The sequence below is a fragment of the Dendropsophus ebraccatus genome, chromosome 15 (assembly GCF_027789765.1).
Source record: "Dendropsophus ebraccatus isolate aDenEbr1 chromosome 15, aDenEbr1.pat, whole genome shotgun sequence".
NCBI lineage: Eukaryota > Metazoa > Chordata > Amphibia > Anura > Hylidae > Dendropsophus > Dendropsophus ebraccatus.
The window spans coordinates 2,195,955-2,222,478 of NC_091468.1; the positions used below are offsets into that span (position 1 = coordinate 2,195,955).

The window sequence follows — 26,524 nt, forward strand, 5'->3', positions numbered from 1 at the left end:
GTGGTGGTGATGAGAGGGGTTGGAGGGGAAGGTGGTGGTGATGAGAGGGGTTGGAGGAGGGGGAGGTGGTGGTGAGAGGGGTTGGAGGGGAAGGGGGAGGTGGTGGTGAGGGGTTGGAGGAGGAGGAGGTGGTGGTAGTGGTGAGAGGGGTTGGAGGAGGGGAAGGTGGTGGTGATGAGAAAGGTTGGAGGAGGTGGTGGTGGTGATGAGAGGGGGAGGTGGTGGTGGTGAGAGGGGTTGGAGGAGGAGGTGGTGAGAGGGGTTGGAGGAGGAGAGGTGGTGGCGAGAGGGGTTGGGGGAGGTGGTGGTGGTGAGAGGGGTTGGAGGGGAAGGGGGAGGTGGTGGTGAGAGGGGTTGGAGGGGAAGGTGGTGGTGAGAGGGGTTGGAGGGGAAGGTGGTGGTGATGAGAGGGGGAGGTGGTGGTGGTGGTGAGAGGGGTCGGAGGGGTAGGTGGTGGTGAGAGGGGTCGGAGGGGAAGGTGGTGGTGAGAGGGGTTGGAGGTGGTGGTGGTGAGAGGGGTTGGAGGTGGTGGTGGTGAGAGGGGTTGGAGGTGGTGGTGGTGAGAGGGGTTGGAGGGGAAGGTGGTGGTGAGAGGGGTTGGAGAAGGAGGTGGTGGTGAGAGGGGTTGAAGGGGGTAGGTGGTGGTGGTGAGAGGGGTTGGAGGTGGTGGTGGTGAGAGGGGTTGGAGGTGGTGGTGGTGAGAGGGGTTGGAGGTGGTGGTGGTGAGAGGGGTTGGAGGGGTTGGAGAAGGAGGTGGTGATGAGAGGGGTTGAAGGGGGTAGGTGGTGGTGGTGGTGAGAGGGGTCGGAGGAGGTGGTGGTAGTGGTGAGAGGGGTCGGAGGTGGTGGTGGTGCTAAGAGGGGGAGGGTTACCCAGCACACATTGCAGGAGGGGAGGGCTACCTGGATAAGGTGTGTAATGGTGCATTTACACAGAGATTTAGCTGACAGATTTTTTTAATCCAAAGCCAGGACTGGATTTGAGTAGAAGAGAAATCTGTCTTTCCTTTATGACCTGTTCCCTTTTTAAGATAGCTATAGGGTGGAGAGAGATCAGAGGTGAGGGATCGGAGAAGGAGGCGGTGGTAAGAGGGGTCGGAGAAGGGATCAGAACTCATACCCCCCCCCCCCCCCCCCCCCCCCCCCCCCCCCCAAATCACCAGTGGAAGGCTGCCCTGCTACACATTTCATGGTGGGTTTGGAGTCAGGTGGGAGGAGTGTACTGGTGGGGTCTGCATTAATTTCCTTGCTCCTGCGATAACCTGATCGTCCCCTCCTCAGCACTGCGGAATACTAGCACTGGGTAGCCCATCTCTGACAGATTTCCAAAGCTCTGGTGATTGTGTGTTTATACTCTAGGAGGCGCCGGAGCTTTAGTCTTCTGACCGTTCTCTAGTATTTATCACTTTTTTTTTTTTCTTTGGTCAGTGAGATGGCCGGGTATGGTGAGCGAACTCTTTGGTATGGTTACATGGGTGGTGCATGGTGCAGTCCCTTCGGTATGGTGAGATGGCAATGTGTGGCAAGCGGCCTCTTCAGCACGGTGAGATGGCAGAGTGTGGTGGGCAGAACCTTCATTAAGATGGTGGGGTGTACTAAACTGACTCCGGTATGGTTACATGGGTGTGGTGGGATGGCAAATATGGTGAGATAGCGGGGTGCGGTGAGCGGATTCCTGGGTGAGATGGCAGGGTGCAGTCAGTGGACTCCTCGGCCTCTGGCAGCTCATGTTCTGTGTGTTTCCTCCCTGTGTGGTGGTGCGGTCTCGCTCAGGGTGCGGCGTTGTCTTTACGTTTCGTCTGCAGCATCTTGTCTCGTCTCTGTGCTCATGTCAGACGTGTCCATGGCTCATGTCTGTATATAGATGCACATATATATATATTTTTGTATCTGGCGGCACAGTATTACCATTCCTGCGTGTCTGGCGCCTTCCCTCCTCCGGATCTCAGACTGTTAATCCTGCTTAGATTTATTTTCTGACATTTTTTCAAAGCTAATGTCTATTTTCCAATGAGAAATAAACTATTTTAAATGAAATGAGGTGTGGCTCGTGGTGATGTCATTGTATGGGTGTGACAATGTCATTTATGCAGGGGTGCGGTTATATCAGATTTATGCTGTCACTGCAGGGGTGCGGCTCTACATGTATCTGTGATGTCACTGCAGGAGCCACAGACACGGGAGCGCGCGGCAGAGGCCGCAGGCAGACACGGGAGTCTCACTCCAGGGGCCGCAGGCAGACACGGGAGTCTCACGGCAGGGGCCGCAGGCAGACACGGGAGTCTCACGGCAGGGGCCGCAGGCAGACACGGGAGTCTCACGGCAGGGGCCGCAGGCAGACACGGGAGTCTCACGGCAGGGGCCGCAGGCAGACACGGGAGTCTCACGGCAGGGGCCGCAGGCAGACACGGGAGTCTCACGGCAGGGGCCGCAGGCAGACACGGGAGTCTCACATGTTCTGTAACAACCTTTATTAGCTTGTGCTTGTAGAATGAACATGTTCAGAGCAGTGACCCATGCACCGCCCGCCCCCTCCTTCTGAACGTTAGACGCTGCAATCTGCCCAAGCATGTAGGTTATTTGCAGTGATAAGGTGCCTGGTGATGTGTGTGTGTGTGTGTGTATATCTATCTATATAAATAATCTCCATCTGTGCTAATAGTAGAGCCCCCCCCCCCCTCTATCCCAAGACCCTGTCTGCCCTCTGTGCAACAAAACTGTCCCCCGAATGTGCAAATTGGTGAATTGTCCATCAGTGAAGCGTCTTCTCCATCTGTGGAGGAGCAGCTGTAGCTCACTTCTCAAGGCTTCAGGAGATGGGTTACCTTGAGTAGATGTTATGTGACAGCAGACAAGCCTCACATCTCTGTCTCAGCAAGGAGGCTGTCTCCAATGCCAGAGGACAGGAGAACCCTGTGAGGTCCAGGACCTGAGAAACGGGGACAACAGAGAACAATCAACCTGGAACTGATGATACAAACCCTGCAAAATGTACCAACTGACCTATCACATGCCCCGTAACTACCACTCTATCCCAGTACCGCCCTATCTCCTGTAGCGTCTGTCCCTATCTCCTGTATGGCCCTATCTCCTGTAGCGTCTGTCCCTATCTCCTGTATGGCCCTATCTCCTGTAGCGTCCGTCCCTCCCCCTGTATGGCCCTATCTCCTGTAGCGTCCGTCCCTCCCCCTGTATGGCCCTATCTCCTGTAGCGTCCGGCCCTCCGCTTGTACCACCCTATCTCCTGTAGCGTCCGTCCCTCCCCCTGTATGGCCCTATCTCCTGTAGCGTCCGTCCCTCCCCCTGTAGCGCCCTATCTCCTGTAGCGTCCGTCCCTCCCCCTGTATGGCCCTATCTCCTGTAGCGTCCGTCCCTCCCCCTGTATGGCCCTATCTCCTGTAGCGTCCGTCCCTCCCCCTGTATGGCTCTATCTCCTGTAGCGTCTGTCCCTCCCCCTGTATGGCCCTATCTCCTGTAGCGTCTGTCCCTATCTCCTGTATGGCCCTATCTCCTGTAGCGTCCGGCCCTCCGCTTGTACCACCCTATCTCCTGTAGCGTCCGTCCCTCCCCCTGTATGGCCCTATCTCCTGTAGCGTCCGTCCCTCCCCCTGTAGCGCCCTATCTCCTGTAGCGTCCGTCCCTCCCCCTGTAGCGCCCTATCTCCTGTTGCGTCCGTCCCTCCCCCTGTATGGCTCTATCTCCTGTAGCGTCCGTCCCTCCCCCTGTACCGCCCTATCTCCTGTAGCGTCCGTCCCTCCCCCTGTACCGCCCTATCTCCTGTAGCGTCTGTCCCTCCCCCTGTATGGCCCTATCTCCTGTAGCGTCCGGCCCTCCCCCTGTACCGCCCTATCTCCTGTAGCGTCCGGCCCTCCCCCTGTACCGCCCTATCTCCTGTAGCGTCCGGCCCTCCCCCTGTACCGCCCTATCTCCTGTAGCGTCCGGCCCTCCCCCTGTACCGCCCTATCTCCTGTAGCGTCCGTCCCTCCCCCTGTACCGCCCTATCTCCTGTAGCGTCCGTCCCTCCCCCTGTAGCGCCCTATCTCCTGTAGCGTCCGTCCCTCCCCCTGTAGCGCCCTATCTCCTGTAGCGTCCGTCCCTCCCCCTGTAGCGCCCTATCTCCTGTAGCGTCCGTCCCTCCCCCTGTAGCGCCCTATCTCCTGTAGCGTCCGTCCCTCCCCCTGTATGGCCCTATCTCCTGTAGCGTCCGTCCCTCCCCCTGTATGGCCCTATCTCCTGTAGCGTCCGTCCCTCCCCCTGTATGGCCCTATCTCCTGTAGCGTCCGTCCCTCCCCCTGTATGGCCCTATCTCCTGTAGCGTCCGTCCCTCCCCCTGTATGGCCCTATCTCCTGTAGCGTCCGTCCCTCCCCCTGTATGGCCCTATCTCCTGTAGCGTCCGTCCCTCCCCCTGTATGGCCCTATCTCCTGTAGCGTCCGTCCCTCCCCCTGTATGGCCCTATCTCCTGTAGCGTCCGTCCCTCCCCCTGTATGGCCCTATCTCCTGTAGCGTCCGTCCCTCCCCCTGTATGGCCCTATCTCCTGTAGCGTCCGTCCCTCCCCCTGTATGGCCCTATCTCCTGTAGCGTCCGTCCCTCCCCCTGTATGGCCCTATCTCCTGTAGCGTCCGTCCCTCCCCCTGTATGGCCCTATCTCCTGTAGCGTCCGTCCCTCCCCCTGTATGGCCCTATCTCCTGTAGCGTCCGTCCCTCCCCCTGTATGGCCCTATCTCCTGTAGCGTCCGTCCCTCCCCCTGTATGGCCCTATCTCCTGTAGCGTCCGTCCCTCCCCCTGTATGGCCCTATCTCCTGTAGCGTCCGTCCCTCCCCCTGTATGGCCCTATCTCCTGTAGCGTCCGTCCCTCCCCCTGTATGGCCCTATCTCCTGTAGCGTCCGTCCCTCCCCCTGTATGGCCCTATCTCCTGTAGCGTCCGTCCCTCCCCCTGTATGGCCCTATCTCCTGTAGCGTCCGTCCCTCCCCCTGTATGGCCCTATCTCCTGTAGCGTCCGTCCCTCCCCCTGTATGGCCCTATCTCCTGTAGCGTCCGTCCCTCCCCCTGTATGGCCCTATCTCCTGTAGCGTCCGTCCCTCCCCCTGTATGGCCCTATCTCCTGTAGCGTCCGTCCCTCCCCCTGTATGGCCCTATCTCCTGTAGCGTCCGTCCCTCCCCCTGTATGGCCCTATCTCCTGTAGCGTCCGTCCCTCCCCCTGTATGGCCCTATCTCCTGTAGCGTCCGTCCCTCCCCCTGTATGGCCCTATCTCCTGTAGCGTCCGTCCCTCCCCCTGTATGGCCCTATCTCCTGTAGCGTCCGTCCCTCCCCCTGTATGGCCCTATCTCCTGTAGCGTCCGTCCCTCCCCCTGTATGGCCCTATCTCCTGTAGCGTCCGTCCCTCCCCCTGTATGGCCCTATCTCCTGTAGCGTCCGTCCCTCCCCCTGTATGGCCCTATCTCCTGTAGCGTCCGTCCCTCCCCCTGTATGGCCCTATCTCCTGTAGCGTCCGTCCCTCCCCCTGTATGGCCCTATCTCCTGTAGCGTCCGTCCCTCCCCCTGTATGGCCCTATCTCCTGTAGCGTCCGTCCCTCCCCCTGTATGGCCCTATCTCCTGTAGCGTCCGTCCCTCCCCCTGTATGGCCCTATCTCCTGTAGCGTCCGTCCCTCCCCCTGTATGGCCCTATCTCCTGTAGCGTCCGTCCCTCCCCCTGTATGGCCCTATCTCCTGTAGCGTCCGTCCCTCCCCCTGTATGGCCCTATCTCCTGTAGCGTCCGTCCCTCCCCCTGTATGGCCCTATCTCCTGTAGCGTCCGTCCCTCCCCCTGTATGGCCCTATCTCCTGTAGCGTCCGTCCCTCCCCCTGTATGGCCCTATCTCCTGTAGCGTCCGTCCCTCCCCCTGTATGGCCCTATCTCCTGTAGCGTCCGTCCCTCCCCCTGTATGGCCCTATCTCCTGTAGCGTCCGTCCCTCCCCCTGTATGGCCCTGTCTCCTGTAGCGTCCGTCCCTCCCCCTGTATGGCCCTGTCTCCTGTAGCGTCCGTCCCTCCCCCTGTATGGCCCTGTCTCCTGTAGCGTCCGTCCCTCCCCCTGTATGGCCCTGTCTCCTGTAGCGTCCGTCCCTCCCCCTGTATGGCCCTGTCTCCTGTAGCGTCCGTCCCTCCCCCTGTATGGCCCTGTCTCCTGTAGCGTCTGTCCCTCCGCTTGTACCGCCCTATCTCCTGTAGCGTCCGTCCCTCCGCTTGTACCGCCCTATCTCCTGTAGCGTCCGTCCCTCCGCTTGTACGGCCCTATCTCCTGTAGCGTCCGTCCCTCCGCTTGTACCGCCCTATCCCCCATGCTGTAGTCCCCACCTCTAAAGCCCTATCCTCTGTACCATACACCTCCCTCCACCTGTAACCCTCTATTATTGCCTGATGCCCTCCTGCCTAGCATGCCAAGGACTCACCCGCTTCATCTGCCACTCACCTAGATTGTTCTTCAGTCCTTTCTCCCTTACAGGCCGATCCTGTCTGTGTCCATCGCTCTCGTCCTCGTCCTCCCCCTCTGAGAGCAGGTCAGCGATCTGCTGCTGCAGCTCCAGGCTGATGTTATTCTCGGACAGGACCAGAGACCTAAGGGGGGTGGGATAATTCTGCACCATGTCCAGAAGGATCTGCAGAAGTAATACACAGGAAAGAGTGTCTGAATGGACCCCAAATAACCGCTGCTACCACTCTGACCATTGCAGAAGTAATATACAGGAAAACGAACGACCATTGCAGTCAGGGACAAGATCAGCAAGCGGTGGTCTGCAGCCTCGCACCACAAGCCCCCTGGGTAAGTCATGTCTCCCTGTACTCACTGTATATACCGACAGCAGCTCCCTGTGTACTCACTGTATATACCGACAGCAGCTCCCTGTGTACTCACTGTATATACCGACAGCAGCTCCCTGTGTACTCCCTGTATATACTGACAGCAGCTCCCTGTACTCACTGTATATACCGACAGCAGCTCCCTGTGTACTCGCTGTATATACTGACAGCAGCTCCCTGTGTACTCACTGTATATACCGACAGCAGCTCCCTGTGTACTCACTGTATATACCGACAGCAGCTCCCTGTGTACTCGCTGTATATACCGACAGCAGCTCCCTGTGTACTCACTGTATATACCGACAGCAGCTCCCTGTGTACTCACTGTATATACTGACAGCAGCTCCCTGTGTACTCACTGTGTGTACTCAGTATATACAGTGAGTACACAGGGAGCAGCTGTCAGTATATACAGTGAGTACACAGGGAGCTGCTGTCAGTATATACAGTGAGTACACAGGGAGCTGCTGTCAGTATATACAGTGAGTACACAGGGAACAGCTGTCAGTATATACAGTGAGTACACAGGGAGCTGCTGTCAGTATATACTGTGAGTACACAGAGAGCTGCTGTCAGTATATACAGTGAGTACAGGGAGGTGCTGTCAGTATATACAGTGAGTACACAGGGAGCTGCTGTCAGTATATACAGTGAGTACACAGGGAGCTGCTGTCAGTATATACAGTGAGCACAGGGAACAGCTGTCAGTATATACAGTGAGTACACAGAGAGCTGCTGTCAGTATATACAGTGAGTGATGTGGACTAGGTTAGGACGTCATGTGAGCGCCAGAGGGGCGTGACTACTTGTATAGGAAATGGACACACGGCGTCTGACATGGCATTAGTTGATAGGCTATTGATGACCACATGATTACAAAGGTCCTATAGCAGTGTTTATATTGAATAGATACGTCGCTTCTTGATGATGTCAATGGGGAGTACTATAAATAAGGCCCTTTAGTGGGCGCCGCCCTCACATAAGCCCTCCTCCTGAAGAAGCCCATGTGTGGGTGAAACTAGTTGAGGGGCTGTGCGGTTGATTTTAAATTCATTGCTTTCATAGCCCAGTTAGATAGTAATATACTACGAGGTAGTCAGTAGTCTGCAGCTACTATGACTATACAGATATAGGTTGATTCACTGTAGAAGGTTATGGAAGCTCTGTGATTTTAATGAGCACAACTTTATACTTATTATTTCTATTTGAAAGTTATTAAAAGTTACGTTTTACTTAGTGATAGGTTTACTGGATGTGATCTGGGCTTTTGGCCCTTATAAATTTGTTTTGGTATTTGAACCATCCAGATTACCTACCTTTAGGGCACTTTATTTTTGGTTTGTTTTATATACAGTGAGTACAAGGAGCTGCTGTCAGGATATACAGTGAGTACAGGGAGCTGCTGTCGGTATATACAGTGAGTACACAGGGAGCTGCTGTCAGTATATACAGTGAGTACAGGGAGCTGCTGTCGGTATATACAGTGAGTACAGGGAGCTGCTGTCGGTATATACAGTGAGTACACAGGGAGCTGCTGTCGGTATATACAGTGAGTACACAGGGAGCTGCTGTCGGTATATACAGTGAGTACACAGGGAGCTGCTGTCGGTATATACAGTGAGTACAGGGAGCTGCTGTCGGTATATACAGTGAGTACAGGGAGCTGCTGTCGGTATATACAGTGAGTACACAGGGAACAGCTGTCGGTATATACAGTGAGTACACAGGGAGCCGCTGTCGGTATATACAGTGAGTACACAGGGAGCCGCTGTCGGTATATACAGTGAGTACACAGGGAGCCGCTGTCGGTATATACAGTGAGTACACAGGGAGCTGCTGTCGGTATATACAGTGAGTACACAGGGAGCTGCTGTCGGTATATACAGTGAGTACACAGGGAGCTGCTGTCGGTATATACAGTGAGTACACAGGGAGCTGCTGTCGGTATATACAGTGAGTACACAGAGAGCAGCTGTCGGTATATACAGTGAGTACACAGGGAACAGCTGTCGGTATATAAAGTGAGTACACAGAGAGCAGCTGTCGGTATATACAGTGAGTACAGGGAGCTGCTGTCGGTATATACAGTGAGTACAGGGAGCTGCTGTCGGTATATACAGTGAGTACAGGGAGCTGCTGTTGGTATATACAGTGAGTACAGGGAACAGCTGTCGGTATATACAGTGAGTACAGGGAACAGCTGACAGCTGTTCCCTGTACTCACTGTATATACCGACAGCAGCTCCCTGTGTACCTCATAGAGCTAAAATCAGTCTTCCTTCCTCCAGGCCAGGCTGCCCTGCTCTGTGGCGAGTCTGTGCATAAGATGGCCGACATAGAAAACATGTGACCATGCCCCGCCCCCCAGTCTGCTTTTAGCTCTATGAGGTACACAGGGAGTTGCTGTGAGTATATACAGTGAGTACACAGAGAGCTGCTGTCGGTATATACAGTGAGTACACAGGGAGCTGCTGTCAGTATATACAGTGAGTACAGGGAGCTGCTGTCGGTATATACAGTGAGTACACAGGGAGCTGCTGTCAGTATATACAGTGAGTACACAGAGAGCTGCTGTCAGTATATACAGCGAGTACACAGGGAGCTGCTGTCAGTATATACAGCGATTACACAGGGAGCTGCTGTCAGTATATACAGGGAGTACAGGGAGCTGCTGTCAGTATATACAGTGAGTACACAGGGAGCTGCTGTCAGTATACACAGCGATTACACAGGGAGCTGCTGTCAGTATATACAGCGATTACACAGGGAGCTTGTAAACACTAAGGAACAGTAATAGAAGATCAGCTGCAACCCCCTGTATATCTTAGGGGTGAAACCTGGAGATGTACCTGAGCCGACTGATTGCTGAGTCCGGTCCCTTCCAAGTCCAGGACCTCCAGAGTCCGACTGGAAGCCACGCACACAGCCAACATTGAAGCGATATGATCCCCTGTACAGAAACAAACGCACAATAAAAATGGGACAATGTGTCATCCCTGAGAACAACATGGAGGATGTATGATCCCTGTATAGATACAACTGCACACTGAGAACAACATGGAGGATGTGTGATCCCTGTATAGATACAACCGCACACTGAGAACAACATGGAGGATGTGTGATCCCTGTATAGATACAACCACACACTGAGAACAACATGGAGGATGTGTGATCCCTGTACAGATAGATACAACCGCACACTGAGAACAACATGGAGGATGTGTGATCCCTGTATAGATACAACCACACACTGAGAACAACATGGAGGATGTGTGATCCCTGTACAGATAGATACAACCGCACACTGAGAACAACATGGAGGATGTGTGATCCCTGTACAGATAGATACAACCGCACACTGAGAACAACATGGAGGATGTGTGATCCCTGTATAGATACAACCGCACACTGAGAACAACATGGAGGATGTGTGATCCCTGTATAGATACAACTGCACACTGAGAACAACATGGAGAATGTATGATCCCTGTATAGATACAACCGCACACTGAGAACAACATGGAGAATGTATGATCCCTGTACAGATACAACCGCACACTGAGAACAACATGGAGGATGTATGATCCCTGTACAGATACAACCGCACACTGAGAACATGGAGGATGTATGATCCCTGTACAGATACAACCGCACACTGAGAACATGGAGGATGTATGATCCCTGTACAGATACAACCGCACACTGAGAACAACATGGAGGATGTATGATCCCTGTACAGATACAACCGCACACTGAGAACAACATGGAGGATGTATGATCCCTGTACAGATACAACCGCACACTGAGAACAACATGGAGGATGTATGATCCCTGTACAGATACAACCGCACACTGAGAACAACATGGAGGATGTATGATCCCTGTACAGATACAACCGCACACTGAGAACAACATGGAGGATGTGTGATCCCTGTACATATACAACTGCACACTGAGAACAACGTGGAGGATGTGTGATCCCTGTACAGATACAACCGCACACTGAGAACAACATGGAGGATGTATGATCCCTGTATAGATACAACCGCACACTGAGAACAACATGGAGGATGTATGATCCCTGTACAGATAGATACAAACGCACACTGAGGACAACATGGAGGATGTGTCACCCCTGTACATATACAAACGCAGACTGAGGACAATATGGAGGATGTGAGTAAAAATGGCTAGAAACAAATAATAGGCGCCATAGGGTAATACTATAGCATAAAAGAAATAAGGGGAGCACAAAATTGGTATGCTCACCTTTGTTGGTTGTACACAGGGTACAACACCTCAATACGCCATCAGTGTAGATAGGCACAGGGCCACAGCAGCCGGTCCAAAATCGTCCGAGATTAGGAGCCACAAAATCAGGGACTAGTAGTATGCAATAGAATGTCTACCACCACGGAGTTAGCCGGGGTGAAGTAGGATGTGTTATGGCACAAGTCATAGATAGTAAAACAAACAATATTTTATTTGTCTCCTAAACAACACCTTTCTGGGTCTAAGCCCCCTTTTTCAAGTTAAAGGGGAACTCCAGGTAGAGGTTAAAAAAAATGAAACTTCTGCAGAAGCATAAAACATTACTTACTTATCTATTCCAGTTTTGAAACTACCAAAAAGCCATTTTCTGCACTTCCTGGTTTATCAGTTGTACACAGTACTACAGGTTCCAGAATGCAATGCTTTCCCTCAGCTTTTCATCACAGCCCTCCACCCTGCCCATTCCCTGCCCAAAGCTGTTGCAGAACATCTAGGCTGTGTTCACACATTGCAGTTTCATTGTGTTACTGAATTATTTGCAGTAATTTATGATTTCATTGTGGTCCCACCCCCACAGCACGCTGTATTCTCTACCTGTAACACCACACAGCACGCTGTATTCTCTACCTGTAACACCACACAGCAAGCTGTATTCTCTACCTGTAACACCACACAGCACGCTGTATTCTCTACCTATAACACCACACAGCACGCTGTATTCTCTACCTGTAACACCACACAGCGCTGTATTCTCTACCTGTAACACCACACAGCACACTGTATTCTCTACCTGTAACACCACACAGCGCTGTATTCTCTCCCTGTAACACCACACAGCACGCTGTATTCTCTACCTGTAACACCACACAGCGCTGTATTCTCTACCTGTAACACCACACAGCACGCTGTATTCTCTACCTGTAACACCACACAGCACTGTATTCTCTACCTGTAACACCACACAGCGCTGTATTCTCTCCCTGTAACACCACACAGCACGCTGTATTCTCTACCTGTAACACCACACAGCGCTGTATTCTCTACCTGTAACACCACACAGCACGCTGTATTCTCTACCTGTAACACCACACAGCACTGTATTCTCTACCTGTAACACCACACAGCACTGTATTCTCTACCTGTAACACCACACAGCACCCTGTATTCTCTACCTGTAACACCACACAGCACGCTGTATTCTCTACCTGTAACACCACACAGCATGCTGTATTCTCTACCTGTAACACCACACAGCACGCTGTATTCTCTACCTGTAACACCACACAGCACTGTATTCTCTACCTGTAACACCACACAGCACGCTGTATTCTCTACCTGTAACACCACACAGCACGCTGTATTCTCTACCTGTAACACCACACAGCACGCTGTATTCTCTACCTGTAACACCACACAGCACGCTGTATTCTCTACCTGTAACACCACACAGCACTCTGTATTCTCTACCTGTAACACCACACAGCACCCTGTATTCTCTACCTGTAACACCACACAGCACGCTGTATTCTCTACCTGTAACACCACACAGCGCTGTATTCTCTACCTGTAACACCACACAGCACGCTGTATTCTCTACCTGTAACATCACACAGCATGCTGTATTCTCTACCTGTAACACCACACAGCACGCTGTATTCTCTACCTGTAACACCACACAGCACGCTGTATTCTCTACCTGTAACACCACACAGCACGCTGTATTCTCTACCTGTAACACCACACAGCACGCTGTATTCTCTACCTGTAACACCACACAGCACTGTATTCTCTACCTGTAACACCACACAGCACGCTGTATTCTCTACCTGTAACACCACACAGCACGCTGTATTCTCTACCTGTAACACCACACAGCACGCTGTATTCTCTACCTGTAACACCACACAGCACGCTGTATTCTCTACCTGTAACACCACACAGCACGCTGTATTCTCTACCTGTAACACCACACAGCACGCTGTATTCTCTACCTGTAACACCACACAGCACGCTGTATTCTCTACCTGTAACACCACACAGCACTGTATTCTCTACCTGTAACACCACACAGCACTGTATTCTCTACCTGTAACACCACACAGCACGCTGTATTCTCTACCTGTAACACCACACAGCACTGTATTCTCTACCTGTAACACCACACAGCACTGTATTCTCTACCTGTAACACCACACAGCACGCTGTATTCTCTACCTGTAACACCACACAGCGCTGTATTCTCTACCTGTAACACCACACAGCGCTGTATTCTCTACCTGTAACACCACACAGCACGCTGTATTCTCTACCTGTAACACCACACAGCACACTGTATTCTCTACCTGTAACACCACACAGCACACTGTATTCTCTACCTGTAACACCACACAGCGCTGTATTCTCTACCTGTAACACCACACAGCACGCTGTATTCTCTACCTGTAACACCACACAGCGCTGTATTCTCTACCTGTAACACCACACAGCGCTGTATTCTCTACCTGTAACACCACACAGCCCGCTGTATTCTCTACCTGTAACACCACACAGCACACTGTATTCTCTACCTGTAACACCACACAGCACTGTATTCTCTACCTGTAACACCACACAGCGCTGTATTCTCTACCTGTAACACCACACAGCACGCTGTATTCTCTACCTGTAACACCACACAGCACGCTGTATTCTCTACCTGTAACACCACACATCACACTGTATTCTCTACCTGTAACACCACACAGCACACTGTATTCTCTACCTGTAACACCACACAGCGCTGTATTCTCTACCTGTAACACCACACAGCACTGTATTCTCTACCTGTAACACCACACAGCACGCTGTATTCTCTACCTGTAACACCACACAGCACGCTGTATTCTCTACCTGTAACACCACACAGCACGCTGTATTCTCTACCTGTAACACCACACGGTATTTTTTTTTTCATTTCCACGCACATATTATGATCAAGCAGTTTTTATCTTTGAAGTTGAGCCCCACAATAAGGCTCTGATCCTCTCTGCCGTTTAGCATCATTTACTTGTGTTACTGCATCATTTTTGTGAATACGCTGCAGTACTGCAATGACACTCCAACATGTGTGAACACAGCCCTAATTTCACTGCACACTTCTGCACAATTAGAGAAATCAGTGCAACACCTGCTTCTGGCTGGTCAGAGATGGTGAATCACTTAGGGGATTGGGTTATCCAGCTCCGCCCCCTGTCTGCATCATCAGCCTGATCTCAGCAAACACACACAATGTGAGACAGAGGCATGGAAGATTTGTCTCCTAAGGGGGGAGAGCAGAAAGAGCCGGAGACAATGTGGATTTGCACAGGGGCCATTTTTTTCACTTTCTGGATTTCTATCATCTACCAGTGTGGCAGAACTGTACAGATACGGTAATACATTGTATAGACACATATATTTAACTTTTAATGTACTTTTAATAGAAAACAAGTTTTTCGTATCTGGAGTTCCCCTTTAAGAGAAACATTCCTGCTTATGTCTCTCTTAACTTGAAAAAGGGGGTTTAGACCATGAAACGCGTCGTTAATAAGACAAATAAAATATTGTTAGTTTTACTATCTATGGCTTGTGCCATTCAGCGCTGTTACACGTCCTATTCACCCCGGCTAACCCCGTGGTGGTAGACATTCTATTGCAATATGGAGAATGTGTGACCCCTGTACAGATACAACCGCACACTGAGAACAACATGAGGGTGTGTGACCCCTGTACAGATACAACTGCACACTGAGAACATGGAGGATGTGTGATCCCTGTACAGATACAACCGCACACTGAGAACAACATGAGGGTGTGTGACCCCTGTACAGATACAACTGCACACTGAGAACATGGAGGATGTGTGATCCCTGTACAGATACAACCGCACACTGAGAACAACATGAGGGTGTGTGACCCCTGTACAGATACAACTGCACACTGAGAACATGGAGGATGTGTGATCCCTGTACAGATACAACCGCACACTGAGAACAACATGAGGGTGTGTGATCCCTGTACAGATACAACCGCACACTAAGAACATGGAGGATGTGTGATCCCTGTACAGATACAACCGCACACTGAGAACAACATGAGGGTGTGTGATCCCTGTACAGATACAACCGCACACTGAGGACAATATGGAGGATGTGTGATCCCTGTACAGATGGATACAACTGTACACTGAGAACAACATGGAGGAAGTGTGTCCCTGTACAGATAGCACCGCACGCTGAGAACATGGAAGATTTATGAGCCCTGTACAGATACAACCGCACACTGAGAACATGGAAGATGTATGACCCCTATAGAGATACAACCGCACACTGAGAACAAAGAGGATGTGACCCCTGTACAGATTCAACAGCACACTGAGAACAACATGGGGATGTGTGACACCTGTACAGATACAACCGCACACTGAGGACAATATGGAGGATGTGTGACCCCTCTACAGATACAACCGCACACTGAGAAGAACATGGAAGATGTGTGACCCTTTTACAGATACAACCATAAAATGAGAACAATATGCAGGATGTCAGACCCCTGTAGAGATAGCTACAACCGTACACTGAGAAGAACATGGAAGATGTGGGACCCCTGTCTAGATACAACTGCAAACTGAGAACAACTTGGAGGATGTGTGACCCCTGTACAGATACAACCGCACACTGAGGACATGGAAGAGGTGTGATCCCTGTACAGATACAACCGTACAATGAGAAAAATACGCAGGATGTGTGACCCTTGTACAGATAGCTACAACCGTACACTGAGAAGAACATGGAAGATGTGGGACCCCTGTCCAGATACAACCGCAAACTGAGGACATTATGAAGCATGTGTGACTCCTGTACAGATACAACCGCACACTGAGAACAATATGGAGGATGTGTGACTCCTGTAGAGATACAACCACACAGTGAGAACAACATGGAGGATGTGTCACCCCTGTACAGATACAACCGCACACTGAGAACATGGAAGATGTGTGACCCCTGTACATATACAACCGCACACTGAGAACAAGATGGAGGATGTGTGACTCCTGTAGAGATACAACCGCACACTGAGGAAAATATGGAGGATGTGTCACCTCTGTACAGATACAACCGCACACTAAGAACAACATGGAGGATGTGTTACCTCTGTACAGATACAACCACACACTGAGAACATGGAGGATGTATGACTACTGTACAGATGGATAGAAACGCACACTGAGGACAATATGGAAGATGTGTCACCTCTGTACAGATACAACCACACACTGAGAACAATATGGAGGACGTGTGACTCCTGTACAGATACAACCGCACACTGAGGACAATATGGAGGACGTGTGACTCCTGTACAGATACAACCACACACTGAGGACAATATGGAGGACGTGTGACTCCTGTACAGATACAACCGCACACTGAGGACAATATGAAGGAAGTGTGACTCCTGTACAGATACAACCACACACTGAGGACAATATGGAGGATGTGTGACTCCTGTACAGATACAACCGCACACTGAGGACAATATGGAGGACGTGTGACTCCTGTACAGATACAACCACACACTGAGGACAATATGGAGGATGTGTGACTCCTGTACAGATACAACCACACACTGAGAACAATATGGAGGACGTGTGACTCCTGTACAGATACAACCTCACACTGAGAACAATATGGAGGACGTGTGACTCCTGTACAGATACAACCGCATATTGTCGACCATTTCTCTCACCCAGGGGATTATAGTCCAGATTTAGGGTTCGGACTTGAGAACTGTGCGCCACCGCGATGGCCAGCCGTGCCCAACCAGTGCAGGATATTCCAGGGTTGGCAGAGAGAGTCAGCTCCCGAAGACCTAAAACCAACAGACAGGAGATGTTCTCCCCACAGCGCTCTCCAGCTACAGACTACACAGGGCCAGGGCCCCGCCATGAATCCCCACACAGCGGGCTCCTCACCTGCTTTGGCCCCATCAGGAGGCAGGAGGCCACAGATTAAGCCGATTCCCTCATCGCCAAGCAAGCAGTCGCCAAGGTCCAGAGACACCAGTGCAGGGTGAGCAGCCAGTGCAGGGTTAAGGAGGGACAATCCAGTGTCTGTTAGGGGGTTACCATGCAGGCTGCGGGGGATACAGAGAGAGGGTCATTATCGGGCAGCCATGCTGCCCACACCCATTCACCCACAGGTGAATACTCACAAGAGGGACTGCAGCGAGCGGTTCCGGTGAAGACTCTGCGCCAGCTGCTGGACCCGCGCAGTGCTGGACACCACCCCCAAGTTAAGGTTTAGCTGCACTAGGGACGGAGACTCTGATACCCCCTGACACAACCGGGCAAAGTCTCTGTCCGAGAGGTGGCACCCGCGCAGGGAGAGGAGGCGCACCGTGCCCTCAGCCAGCCCTTCACACACCCCCTTCACCTCCGCACTGGAGAGGGTCTCCCCTGACATCTGGATGGAGCCCGGTAACATTGTGTGTAGGAGAGGCTACCACAAGGTACGAGGAGGGTAAGAGAGGGACCCCACGGAGTGCGAGGAGGGCGAGAGAGACCCCACGGAGCACGAGGAGGGCGAGAGAGGGACCCCACGGAGTGTGAGGAGGGCGAGAGAGGCCCCACGGAGTGCGAGGAGGGCAAGAGAGGGACCCCACGGAGTGCGAGGAGGGCGAGAGAGGCCCCACGGAGCACGAGGAGGGCGAGAGAGGGACCCCACGGAGTGTGAGGAGGGCGAGAGAGGGACCCCACGGAGCACGAGGAGGGCGAGAGAGGGACCCCACGGAGCACGAGGAGGGCGAGAGAGGAGGGCGAGAGAGGGACCCCACGGAGTGTGAGGAGGGCGAGAGAGGGACCCCACGGAGCACGAGGAGGGCGAGAGAGGGACCCCACGGAGCACGAGGAGGGCGAGAGAGACCCCACGGAGCGCGAGGAGGGCGAGAGAGGGACCCCACGGAGCACGAGGAGGGCGAGAGAGGGACCCCACGGAGTGCGAGGAGGGCGAGAGAGGGACCCCACGGAGTGCGAGGAGGGCGAGAGAGGGACCCCACGGAGCACGAGGAGGGCGAGAGAGACCCCACGGAGTGCGAGGAGGGCGAGAGGGACCCCACGGAGTGCGAGGAGGGCGAGAGAGGCCCCACGGAGTGCGAGGAGGGCGAGAGAGACCCCACGGAGTGTGAGGAGGGCGAGAGAGGGACCCCACGGAGCACGAGGAGGGCGAGAGAGGGACCCCACGGAGTGCGAGGAGGGCGAGAGAGACCCCACGGAGTGCGAGGAGGGCGAGAGAGGGACCCCACGGAGTGCGAGGAGGGCGAGAGAGGGACCCCACGGAGTGCGAGGAGGGCGAGAGAGGGACCCCACGGAGTGCGAGGAGGGCGAGAGAGGGACCCCACGGAGTGCGAGGAGGGCGAGAGAGGCCCCACGGAGTGCGAGGAGGGCGAGAGAGGGACCCCACGGAGCGCGAGGAGGGTGAGAGAGGCCCCACGGAGTGCGAGGAGGGCGAGAGAGGGACCCCACGGAGTGTGAGGAGGGCGAGAGAGGGACCCCACGGAGTGCGAGGAGGGCGAGAGAGACCCCACAGAGTGCGAGGAGGGTGAGAGAGGCCCCACGGAGTGCGAGGAGGGCGAGAGAGACCCCACGGAGCGCGAGGAGGGCGAGAGAGGGACCCCACGGAGTGTGAGGAGGGCGAGAGAGAGACCCCACGGAGTGCGAGGAGGGTGAGAGAGGGACCCCACGGAGTGCGAGGAGGGCGAGAGAGGCCCCACGGAGTACGAGGAGGGCGAGAGAGGGACCCCACGGAGTGTGAGGAGGGCGAGAGAGGGACCCCACGGAGTGCGAGGAGGGCGAGAGAGGGACCCCACGGAGTGCGAGGAGGGCGAGAGAGGGACCCCACGGAGTGCGAGGAGGGCGAGAGAGGGACCCCACGGAGCGCGAGGAGGGCGAGAGAGGGACCCCACGGAGTGCGAGGAGGGCGAGAGAGGGACCCCACGGAGCACGAGGAGGGCGAGAGAGGGACCCCACGGAGTGCGAGGAGGGCGAGAGAGGCCCCACGGAGTGTGAGGAGGGCGAGAGAGGGACCCCACGGAGTGTGAGGAGGGCGAGAGAGACCCCACGGAGCACGAGGAGGGCGAGAGAGACCCCACGGAGTGCGAGGAGGGTGAGAGAGGGACCCCACGGAGTGCGAGGAGAAGAGAGAGGGACCCCACGGAGTGCGAGGAGGGCGAGAGAGGGACCCCACGGAGTGCGAGGAGGGCGAGAGAGGCCCCACGGAGTGCGAGGAGGGCGAGAGAGGCCCCACGGAGTGTGAGGAGGGCGAGAGAGGGACCCCACGGAGTGCGAGGAGGGCGAGAGAGGCCCCACGGAGTGCGAGGAGGGCGAGAGAGGGACCCCACGGAGTGCGAGGAGGGCGAGAGAGACCCCACGGAGTGTGAGAAGATTATGGGGATGTGATCAGGTACCGCACCTGGGGGGGGGATCAGGTACCGCAGCTCGGGGGGGGGGGATCAGGTACCGCAGCTCGGGGGGGGGGGATCAGGTACCGCAGCTCGGGGGGGGGGGATCAGGTACCGCAGCTCGGGGGGGGGGGGGGGATCAGGTACCGCAGCTCGGGGGGGGGGGATCAGGTACCGCAGCTCGGGGGGGGGGGGGGATCAGGTACCGCAGCTCGGGGGGGGGGGGGGGGGGGGATCAGGTACCGCAGCTCGGGGGGGGGGGGGGGGTCACCGTCAGCGCTGCCCGGCTCGTCCAGCAGGGGGCGCACTCTCTCACCTCCGCCCCGCGGACTCCAGATGCCGGTTCCGGGGTCTCTTGCGCTCCCGTTGATGCCGTCTTGTTTCTATGGTAACTAAAGCGTCACCGTCTGACCACGCCCAGCAACGTGATGACGTCATCTGTCATTCTCTTAAAGCCGCCGTCATAATATTTGTCCCCCGACATTTATGGCCGCCGCATCTCCTGTTTAGTTCCCGGGTCCGTGGCTGCAAAGCATACTGGGAGTTGTGGTGTTGTAGTGTTGTTACAGTCAGTAGCGCTGGGGTCAGGGGTAGTACAAGGTAAATTGGGGGACATGATAAAGACGTATATATGTTACAGAGGGAAGAAGGGAAAGGGGGACATGATGGAAACCTTTATATGTGTTACAGGAGGAAGAAGGGAAGGGGAGGACATGATGGAAACCTTTATATATGTTACAGGAGGAAGAAGGGAAAGGGGGACATGATGGAAACCTTTATATATGTTACAGGGGGAAGAAGGGAAAGGGGGGACATGATGGAAACCTTTATATATGTTACAGGAGGAAGAAGGGAAAGGAAGGACATGATGGAAACCTTTATATATGTTACAGGAGGAAGAAGGGAAAGGGAGGACATGATGGAAACCTTTATATATATGTTACAGGAGGAAGAAGGGAAAGGGAGCACATGATGGAAACCTTTATATATGTTACAGGAGGAAGAAGGGAAAGGGGACATGATGGAAACCTTTATATATGTTACAGGAGGAAGAAGGGAAAGGGAGCACATGATGGAAACCTTTATATATGTTACAGGAGGAAGAAGGGAAAGGGAGGACATGATGGAAACCTTTATATATGTTACAGGAGGAAGAAGGGAAAGGGAGGACATGATGGAAACCTTTATATATGTTACAGGAGGGAAGAAGGGAAAGGGAGGACATGATGGAAACCTTTATATATGTTACAGGAGGAAGAAGGGAAAGGGAGGACATGATGGAAACCTTTATATATGTTACAGGAGGAAGAAGGGAAAGGGGGACATGATGGAAACCTTTATATATGTTACAGGGGGAAGAAGGGAAAGGGGGGACATGATGGAAACCTTTATATATGTTACAGGAGGAAGAAGGGAAAGGAGGACAGGATGGAAACCTTTATATATGTTACAGGAGGGAAGAAGGGAAAGGGAGGACATGATGGAAACCTTTATATATGTTACAGGAGGAAGAAGGGAAAGGGAGCACATGATGGAAACCTTTATATATGTTACAGGAGGAAGAAGGGAAAGGGGACATGATGGAAACCTTTATATATGTTACAGGAGGAAGAAGGGAAAGGAGAGGACATGATGGAAACCTTTATATATGTTACAGGAGGAAGAAGGGAAAGGGAGGACATGATGGAAACCTTTATATATGTTACAGGAGGAAGAAGGGAAAGGGGAGGACATGATGGAAACCTTTATATATGTTACAGGAGGAAGAAGGGAAAGGGGGGACATGATGGAAACCTTTATATATGTTACAGGAGGAAGAAGGGAAAGGGAGGACATGATGGAAACCTTTATATATGTTACAGGAGGAGGAAGAAGGGAAAGGAGGACATGATGGAAACCTTTATATATGTTACAGGAGGAAGAAGGGAAAGGGAGGACATGATGGAAACCTTTATATATGTTACAGGAGGAAGAAGGGAAAGGGAGGACATGATGGAAACCTTTATATATGTTACAGGAGGAAGAAGGGAAAGGGAGGACATGATGGAAACCTTTATATATGTTACAGGAGGAAGAAGGGAAAGGGGGACATGATGGAAACCTTTATATATGTTACAGGAGGAAGAAGGGAAAGGAAGGACATGATGGAAACCTTTATATATGTTACAGGAGGAAGAAGGGAAAGGGAGGACATGATGGAAACCTTTATATATGTTACAGGAGGAAGAAGGGAAAGGAGAACATGATGGAAACCTTTATATATGTTACAGGAGGAAGAAGGGAAAGGAGGACATGATGAAAACCTTTATATATGTTACAGGAGGAAGAAGGGAAAGGGAGGACATGATGGAAACCTTTATATATGTTACAGGAGGAAGAAGGGAAAGGGAGGACATGATGGAAACCTTTATATATGTTACAGGAGGAAGAAGGGAAAGGGAGGACATGATGGAAACCTTTATATATGTTACAGGAGGAAGAAGGGAAAGGGGGGACATGATGGAAACCTTTATATATGTTACAGGAGGAAGAAGGGAAAGGAGGGACATGATGGAAACCTTTATATATGTTACAGGAGGAAGAAGGGAAAGGAGGGACATGATGGAAACCTTTATATATGTTACAGGAGGAAGAAGGGAAAGGGATGACATGATGGAAACCTTTATATATGTTACAGGAGGAAGAAGGGAAAGGGAGGACATGATGGAAACCTTTATATATGTTACAGGAGGAAGAAGGGAAAGGGAGGACATGATGGAAACCTTTATATATGTTACAGGAGGAAGAAGGGAAAGGGAGGACATGATGGAAACCTTTATATATGTTACAGGAGGAAGAAGGGAAAGGGAGGACATGATGGAAACCTTTATATATGTTACAGGAGGAAGAAGGGAAAGGGGGGGGACATGATGGAAACCTTTATATATGTTACAGGAGGAAGAAGGGAAAGGGATGACATGATGGAAACCTTTATATATGTTACAGGAGGAAGAAGGGAAAGGGGGACATGATGGAAACCTTTATATATGTTACAGGGGGAAGAAGGGAAAGGGAAGACTTGATGGAAACCTTTATATATGTTACAGGGGGAAGAAGGGAAAGGAGGACATGATGGAAACTTTTATATATATGTTACAGGAGGAAGAAGGGAAAGGGGGGACATGATGGAATCCTTTATATATGTTACAGGGGGAAGAAGGGAAAGGGAGGACATGATGGGAACCTTTATATATGTTACAGGAGGAAGAAGGGAAAGGATGGACATGATGGAAACCTTTATATATGTTACAGGAGGAAGAAGGGAAAGGGGGACATGATGGAAACCTTTATATATGTTACAGGAGGAAGAAGGGAAAGGGGGACATAATGGAAACCTTTATATATGTTACAGGAGGAAGAAGGGAAAGGGAGGACATGATGGAAACCTTTATATATGTTATAGGAGGAAGAAGGGAAAGGGAGGACATGATGGAACCTTTATATTTGTTACAGGAGGAAGAAGGGAAAGGGAGGACATGATGGAAACCTTTATATATATGTTACAGGAGGAAGAAGGGAAAGGGAGGACATGATGGAAACCTTTATATATGTTATAGGAGGAAGAAGGGAAAGGGAGGACATGATGGAACCTTTATATTTGTTACAGGAGGAAGAAGGGAAAGGGAGGACATGATGGAAACCTTTATATATATGTTACAGGAGGAAGAAGGGAAAGGGAGGACATGATGGAAACCTTTATATATGTTACAGGGGGAAGAAGGGAAAGGGAGGACATGATGGAAACCTTTATATATGTTACAGGAGGAAGAAGGGAAAGGGAGGACATGATGGAAACCTTTATATATGTTACAGGAGGAAGAAGGGAAAGGAGGACATGATGGAAACCTTTATATATGTTACAGGAGGAAGAAGGGAAAGGGGGACATGATGGAAACCTTTATATATGTTACAGGAGGAAGAAGGGAAAGGGGGGACATGATGGAAACCTTTATATATGTTACAGGGGGAAGAAGGGAAAGGGAGGACTTGATGGAAACCTTTATATATGTTACAGGAGGAAGAAGGGAAAGGGAGGACATGATGGAAACCTTTATATATGTTACAGGGGGAAGAAGGAAAAGGGAGGACTTGATGGAAACCTTTATATATGTTACAGGGGGAAGAAGGGAAAGGAGGACATGATGGAAACCTTTATATATGTTACAGGAGGAAGAAGGGAAAGGGGGGGGACATGATGGAATCCTTTATATATGTTATAGGGGGAAGAAGGGAAAGGGAGGACATGATGGGAACCTTTATATATGTTACAGGAGGAAGAAGGGAAAGGATGGACATGATGGAAACCTTTATATATGTTACAGGAGGAAGAAGGGAAAGGGAGGACATGATGGAAACCTTTATATATGTTACAGGAGGAAGAAGGGAAAGGGAGGACATGATGGAAACCTTTATATATGTTACAGGAGGAAGAAGGGAAAGGGAGGACATGATGGAAACCTTTATATATGTTACAGGAGGAAGAAGGGAAAGGGAGGACATGATGGAAACCTTTATATATGTTACAGGAGGAAGAAGGGAAAGGAGGACATGATGGAAACCTTTATATATGTTACAGGAGGAAGAAGGGAAAGGGGGGACATGATGGAAACCTTTATATATGTTACAGGAGGAAGAAGGGAAAGGAGGACATGATGGAAACCTTTATATATGTTACAGGAGGAAGAAGGGAAAGGGGGGACATGATGGAAACCTTTATATATGTTACAGGAGGAAGAAGGGAAAGGGGGGACATGATGGAAACCTTTATATATGTTACAGGAGGGAAGAAGGGAAAGGATGGACATGATGGAAACCTTTATATATGTTACAGGGGGAAGAAGGGAAAGGAGGACATGATGGAAACCTTTATATATATGTTACAGGAGGAAGAAGGGAAAGGGGGGACATGATGGAAACCTTTATATACGTTACAGGAGGAGGAAGGGAAAGGAGGACATGATGAAAACCTTTATATATGTTACAGGAGGAAGAAGGGAAAGGAGGGACATGATGGAAACCTTTATATATGTTACAGGAGGAAGAAGGGAAAGGGAGGACATAATGGAAACCTTTATATATGTTACAGGAGGAAGAAGGGAAAGGAGGACATGATGAAAACCTTTATATATGTTACAGGAGGAAGAAGGGAAAGGAGGGACATGATGGAAACCTTTATATATGTTACAGGGGGAAGAAGGGAAAGGGGGGGACATGATGGAAACCTTTATATATGTTACAGGAGGAAGAAGGGAAAGGATGGACATGATGGAAACCTTTATATATGTTTCAGGAGGAGGAAGGGAAAGGGGGGACATGATGGAAACCTTTATATATGTTACAGGGGGAAGAAGGGAAAGGGGAGACATGATGGAAACCTTTATATATGTTACAGGAGGAGGAAGGGAAAGGGAGGACATGATGAAAACCTTTATATATGTTACAGGAGGAAGAAGGGAAAGGAGGACATGATGAAAACCTTTATATATGTTACAGGAGGAAGAAGGGAAAGGAGGACATGATGAAAACCTTTATATATGTTACAGGGGGAAGAAGAGAAAGGGAGGACATGATGGAAACCTTTATATATGTTACAGGAGGAAGAAGGGAAAGGGAGGACATGATGGAAACCTTTATATATGTTACAGGAGGAAGAAGGGAAAAGAGGACATGATGAAAACCTTTATATATGTTAGAGGGGGAAGAAGGGAAAGGAGGGACATGATGGAAACCTTTATATATGTTACAGGAGGAAGAAGGGAAAGGGGGGACATGATGGAACCTTTATATATGTTACAGGAGGAAGAAGGGAAAAGAGGACATGATGAAAACCTTTATATATGTTAGAGGGGGAAGAAGGGAAAGGGAGGACATGATGGAAACCTTTATATATGTTACAGGAGGAAGAAGGGAAAGGGGGGACATGATGGAACCTTTATATATGTTACAGGAGGAAGAAGGGAAAGGATGGACATGATAGAAACCTTTATATATGTTACAGGAGGAAGAAGGGAAAGAAGGACATGATGGAAACCTTTATATATGTTACAGGGGGAAGAAGGGAATGGAGTACATGATGGAAACCTTTATATATGTAACAGGAGGAAGAAGGGAAAGGGAGGACATGATGGAAACCTTTATATATGTTACAGGAGGAAGAAAGGAAAGGGGGGACATAATGGAAACCTTTATATATATGTGACAGGAGGAAGAAGGGAAAGGGAGGAGATGATGGAAACCTTTATATATGTTACAGGAGGAAGAAGGGAAAGGGAGGACATAATGGAAACCTTTATATATATGTTACAGGAGGAAGAAGGGAAAGGGAGGAGATGATGGAAACCTTTATATATGTTACAGGAGGAAGAAGGGAAAGGGGGGACATGATGGAAACCTTTATATATGTTACAGGAGGAAGAAGGGAAAGGAGGGACATGATGGAAACCTTTATATATGTTACAGGAGGAAGAAGGGAAAGGGAGGACATGATGGAATCCTTTATATATGTTACAAGGGGAAGAACGGAAAGGGAGGACATGATGGAAACCTTTATATATGTTACAGGAGGAAGAAGGGAAAGGGAGGACATGATGGAAACCTTTATATATGTTACAGGAGGAAGAAGGGAAAGGATGGACATGATGGAAACCTTTATATATGTTACAGGAGGAAGAAGGGAAAGGGGGACATGATGGAAACCTTTATATATGTTACAGGAGGAAGAAGGGAAAGGGGGGACATGATGGAAACCTTTATATATGTTACAGGAGGAAGAAGGGAAAGGGAGGACATGATGGAAACCTTTATATATGATACAGGAGGAAGAAGGGAAAGGGAGGAGATGATGGAAACCTTTATATATGTTACAGGAGGAAGAAGGGAAAGGGAGGACATGATGGA

At 51.0% G+C, this 26,524-nt stretch overlaps 1 protein-coding gene across 2 annotated transcripts; it reads right to left on the minus strand.

The window, feature by feature from the left end:
* Positions 1-2,470: 2,470 nt before the first annotated feature.
* On the minus strand, positions 2,471-17,806 carry LRRC73 (leucine rich repeat containing 73). 2 transcript variants are annotated; one of them, XM_069954823.1, is made up of 6 exons: positions 17,345-17,804; positions 17,106-17,266; positions 16,880-17,002; positions 9,694-9,794; positions 6,456-6,642; positions 2,471-2,928 (listed from the first exon to the last, which is right to left on the minus strand). In XM_069954823.1, exons 1-6 carry the CDS (start codon positions 17,614-17,616, stop codon positions 2,858-2,860), a joined length of 915 nt encoding a protein of 304 aa, XP_069810924.1. In that variant the 5' UTR covers positions 17,617-17,804; the 3' UTR covers positions 2,471-2,857. The 2 variants fall into 2 exon arrangements, with proteins under 2 accessions (XP_069810924.1, XP_069810925.1); XM_069954824.1 differs by lacking the exon at positions 16,880-17,002 and having other exon boundaries at positions 17,345-17,806.
* Positions 17,807-26,524: the final 8,718 nt, after the last annotated feature.

What these genes read in the sequence shown, in the direction of transcription:
- LRRC73 (XM_069954823.1), bottom strand. Translation starts at nt 17,616, where the DNA reads ATGTTACCGGGCTCCATCCAGATGTCAGGGGAGACCCTCTCCAGTGCG. An exon ending in TCCTGATGGGGCCAAAGCAG is followed by an intron (nt 17,003 to 17,105) that starts GTGAGGAGCCCG and finishes TGTTGGTTTTAG; the next exon opens with GTCTTCGGGAGCTGACTCTC. An exon ending in AGGACTGAAGAACAATCTAG is followed by an intron (nt 2,929 to 6,455) that starts GTGAGTGGCAGA and finishes CCCGTTTCTCAG; the next exon opens with GTCCTGGACCTCACAGGGTT.